Consider the following 4,905-nt stretch of genomic DNA (forward strand, 5'->3'; position numbering starts at 1 on the left):
GATTTTACGAAGGATTTTGGACTGTAAGGATTGGATTCTGGAGGAATTTGATGGTTTAGTGGAGCCCCAAAGCTCAACTCCGTATGTCCAGATAGACAGAAAATGTAAAATATTTTTTTATCAAATTAGATAAAACATTGAATAAGAGATAAAACAGTTGAAATAACGATGTGATGGAATGTAATAGTTTAGATAGTCAGATTCTGATTTCATTTATTTTCCTATTACGACTAAAGGTTGTTGAATTTTCATCAACGCTCTAAAATCCAAATATTGAATGTAAGTAAATTAATATTTAATATCAATTCTTATCTCATCAACATAATCTCTTGAAAATATTTTAAACGTCTTTTCAACACTTATTAATTTGGATGTTGCTTAGAAATATAAAATTATTGAGTTTTAACATCAGCTGGCATGGCCTGTGTGAAGAATATTCCTGAGCCCCCACACTGGGAAGCAGGACCAAAAGTATTTAGTTGTTCCGTCTTACTAACCAGCCAATGTACCGGGACCTATCACTGAGGAAGTCACTACGGCTATTGAAGCTAGGGTTATAACATATTATGTAATTCCATTGGACCTTTTGTGTATAAAAATTTAATATCAATAACAATAAAATTATTGTGAATAGAAAAACTGAGGTTCAATAGTGAATAATTCAAATCATACACAGTTCTGATAACTTTAAACAGAAATTTATTTATAAGGCTGTACTGACTGCACTTCGATACTACTTTTTCTCTTTTAATATTCATGATGGAGGGGGGGGAGGAGGATAGGGAGGGGAGTGAACTTGAGAGTGAAGAAAATATAAGTTTTGTAAAAATAATTACATTATCAAATTTAAGAAGAAAAAAATCACTTTCATCAAAAATTATTTAATTCGAAAATAAAAACTTCTTATCATACCGGAATATGCGCACGGAAAATATTTTTCAGAAAATTTTATGATAATTTTACAAAATTATTAAATTATGAATTCAAATTTGTACGATATTGAGTATGAATAGGTTAATAAAACTTTTTATTGGTATATCAAAATTTATGTAATAATTTTGGATCATTATTGGACCATGACACATTTTATAGGGATCAGATCGTAACAACTGACTAAATTCATACAAATCTTAGAACAGGAGGAAAAATCGAGATTTCAAAAGAGTTACCGCTCTCGATTTCCAACTATTAAAAACTGGTACCTCAGCGAGGGGAAGGTGAAAATTGAGAAATTCATTGAACACACCTTAAAAAAATAAATAAATAAAAATGGAAGTACTACCTATAATCAGTTTACGAGACGATCGTTTTCCTACTGTCCTATCATCTAGTTATATATGTTCCAGTTTATCTTAGGACAAACTGAGTAATAACTAAACACTTATAATTACTCTTGAATTTTCAACAGTAAGTTTTTCACTTACGTAGAAAATATGACATTGGCAAACCCATGATCTTTCTGAAATATCCTATCGTAATATGGAGATAATAAAAGAAAATGGTCAGTGATGATGACTATGCTATTTCATTGATGTCTTTATTGAATGGTTGTAGTAACATGGACCATATCACGCTTGTATAACACACAACAGGCTCGTATATAAAGTAGAGAGCGGCCCGTGAACGAACAGTTAGTGAGATGAAGCGGTGTGTGTTGATCGTACTTCTCGTGGGGGCTGTGTTCGGAGAGCAATCAGAAGAAGAGGAAAAGAAGCAGGGAAAGCGAGGGATCTTTAACGACGAAAGTCCTCCTCATTTCGTCAAAGCGACTATATTGACAGAAGAGGTCCGTTATCCAGTTCCAGTGACCGTCGAAAAACGGATTCCCTATCCAATACAAGTTCCAGTAAACAGACCTGTGCCCGTTGAAGTACCTAGACCGTACCCAGTGCATATCGAACACAGAGTGGCAGTACCGGTAAGAGTTCCCATACCACAACCTTACCCTATTTATAAGAATATACCAGTACCTGTCCGAATACCAGTCGATAATCCAGTACCTGTGAAAGTGACTAAACCAGTACCATTCTATGTCGAGAGGCAAGTGCCTTATCCAGTCGAAAAGAAGATTTACTTCCCAGTCAAAGAGTATGTGGACGTACCACGCCCCGTAAAGATACCAATCCCAGTAGAGAAGAAGGTGCCGTTCTACGTAGAGAAAAAGTTTCCGGTGAAAGTTGAAGTTCCGGTGGATAGGCCTTATCCAGTTTATGTTCCCAAACCATACGCTTTTCCGGTGGAGAAAAAGGTACCTTTTTACGTTGAAAAGGATGAACCACCGCCGACAACTCATCAACCCCCGTACCATGCTTCCGAGGAAGAGGATGATGAAGAACCTCCCTACGGTGAAGAGGAAGAGTACGACGAAGAAGAATATGACCACTACGAAGACTAATAGATGTGTATTATATTGTAAATAATTTTTTAAAGATTGTTATGTTATACTTCACATAACATTGTTATGTATTTTTGTTAAAAATACAATAGAGTAAAAATAGACATTGAAAATTAAAGGGTTGATAAAAGAAATAAATTAATTAGTAATTATCATATATCACATAAAGTAGTTCCTACTGCATAATGTTTGAGTGAATTTCTCTGGCGGTGGGAATACTTTAATAAATATTTAATATCATCATTCATTGTTTCAATTACCTCACTAACAGTTATGATTTGAATTGCGACAAGTTTAAGTTTAGTCTGAAATACATCGATGTTCCACTTTAAATTGAAAATTGTAAACACCGAAAAATATCTATGTGGCCCAATGAAGCAATTTAGCTAAAACAAAACTAGTGCAATTGTATGTCATGCAGTATTAGGAGCTGTAATTAACAATCTGAAACCGTATCATTGAAATGAGACATTACTTTCAGATATTGTAGCCAAAGGATTGATTGTGTTATAATTATTAAATAAATAAAAAAATATTACTGTCTTCTTTATATCATAACCTAATTTATAATTGTGGTATATTTAATAAATATATATTATTTATGAAATATTGTAGCTCTTACTATTTAGTGTTCAAAACTTTGTTTAGTATTTCTCAAATGCATACAAAACTTTTTTAGAATATACATAAGCATATACCAAGTTTATTTAATACACAATATAATTCAATCAGTTCTTTAGATACTGAATACATTTTATTGGTAATTTTAAAACCTTCAAAAAGAGCATGTAACTTTGCCATGGAAACAAAAAACGATTGTAATGTAATATACAATATAAATCACTTCAAGTTGCCAAACTATAAAAAAATATAAAGAATTGAAAACGATAAAGCTTTACATAAGTATTTTTAATCTATGTTCTGTAAATACTTCTTAGTTAACATTATGATGAACTGAAATTTGGAATTATATATATTATATGCAGATTTAACATTTTTTGACATAAACAATTAAAAATTTAAAGAGCCACTTGGGTTCAATTTAAGCAGAAGGACAAACAACAGGATAAGTTTAAGGATTACAAGAAGGTATTAACCTATTATATTGTTAGGAAAATCGGAAATTAAATCATTGAGAGATTTTTTAGGTTTTTAAAAACGTCAAGCAATCGGTCTGCGAAACCCCAACCAAGCTTGCTGACACCGACATTAGAACTGACATAATGCCATATTCAAGTCGAAGCTGTCTTTTAGTGGAAAACTTTAAGCTCTTTGATGCTAATAAATAGTAATGAAGACATTAGTGGTTGTAACTGCAAAGTTTATGTTTTCTCATTAAAAAATAATTGTTTTGAGCTTATTCTATAATACTTTGTTTAATAATTATCATTTTTTATATGTATCTTTTTGGTATAATTTACACATACACTTAACATTTTTTTTTACTTAACTTAGAAATTTTACTTACTATTTTTACCAATAAAAAGATTATAATTTCCGTCAATAGTGAAGTTTACTATCGACATTTTTCTGTATACATCACGAGTAATATATTAACAGCTTTATGACCAACTAGAATTGTTATCTTCAAGATTTAAATCATCCAACACATCTGCGGACAGTTAGTGAATAATCAAAATGTCACAAGTTATAGTTTTTAAGGTGCAGTTGATTTTCTTATTTTTTAGATCATACTTTCAAATAAATATTTTAACGCAAATAAGGCGTGTAAAGGGGGACGTAAGATGCCAATTAAAATTAATAGAAAAAATAGGTATGGAGATGTAAGTATTTTAAAAATAAATAATGTTCTTAATGTTAAAATAACTAGCATTAATTAGATAAGAGAGGATTGGTATTCATATGGTAAATAAAAAAAAAATATAAAATCAAAAATATTCATTTTTTTTTTACTTTTTAGACACCTAAAAATAAATTTGTTTATGTGTTTGTCAGTGTCTAATCACCTTGAGTTCGAATATAATCTAAGGGATGAACCTCGAATTTGACTGTAACCTGATGACAGACTTATTAAACAATACTTTTTTTTATTGAACGTTGTTCTTTATTTCAGAATATTCAAACTTCAACATATTTACTATTGGAAAATATAATTTTCTTAGAAGAAATTTTCAGCAGAATAATGCATAAAGGAATTTCTACACTTTGTACCAAAATTATTATAAACTCTTTTTCAGACTCCTCATAAACCATAATATTTTCAGTCAGTCTGTTTAATCAAACGATTTCTACTTCTTGAATATCTGAAAATTATTATTTCCTCATTTCCTAACGAACCACTTTTCATTTTTCTTTCTTCTGCTAACTAATTAGGAAGCTTTACTTTGACTTGAAGTCCTTCTCGTGGTCCTTTAAAACACTCCGGCCTTCTAAATTTACTGTGAGCTCGTTAATTCTCACGAAGAAATTTCATTTCTTCTTTTTTTTGTCGAGAGTGGCTCAATAAATACAGTGTCGAATTTTCTTTCCTAAATAAATACATAACTAGA

At 30.8% G+C, this 4,905-nt stretch overlaps 1 protein-coding gene across 1 annotated transcript; it reads left to right on the forward strand.

Annotated features, from left to right (window-relative positions):
* Positions 1-1,639: 1,639 nt before the first annotated feature.
* Positions 1,640-2,858, forward strand: LOC106690986 (uncharacterized). Its single transcript, XM_014436617.1, has one exon. The coding sequence runs from the start codon at positions 1,640-1,642 to the stop codon at positions 2,393-2,395; it is 756 nt and encodes a 251-aa protein (XP_014292103.1). The 3' UTR covers positions 2,396-2,858.
* Positions 2,859-4,905: the final 2,047 nt, after the last annotated feature.

Source organism: Halyomorpha halys, unplaced genomic scaffold (assembly GCF_000696795.3).
Source record: "Halyomorpha halys isolate HHAL.00 unplaced genomic scaffold, Hhal_1.1 Scaffold2009.1, whole genome shotgun sequence".
Taxonomy (NCBI): Eukaryota; Metazoa; Arthropoda; class Insecta; order Hemiptera; family Pentatomidae; genus Halyomorpha; species Halyomorpha halys.

Excerpts from the sequence above, each read along its gene's own strand:
- LOC106690986 (XM_014436617.1), top strand. The coding sequence starts at position 1,640 with ATGAAGCGGTGTGTGTTGATCGTACTTCTCGTGGGGGCTGTGTTCGGA.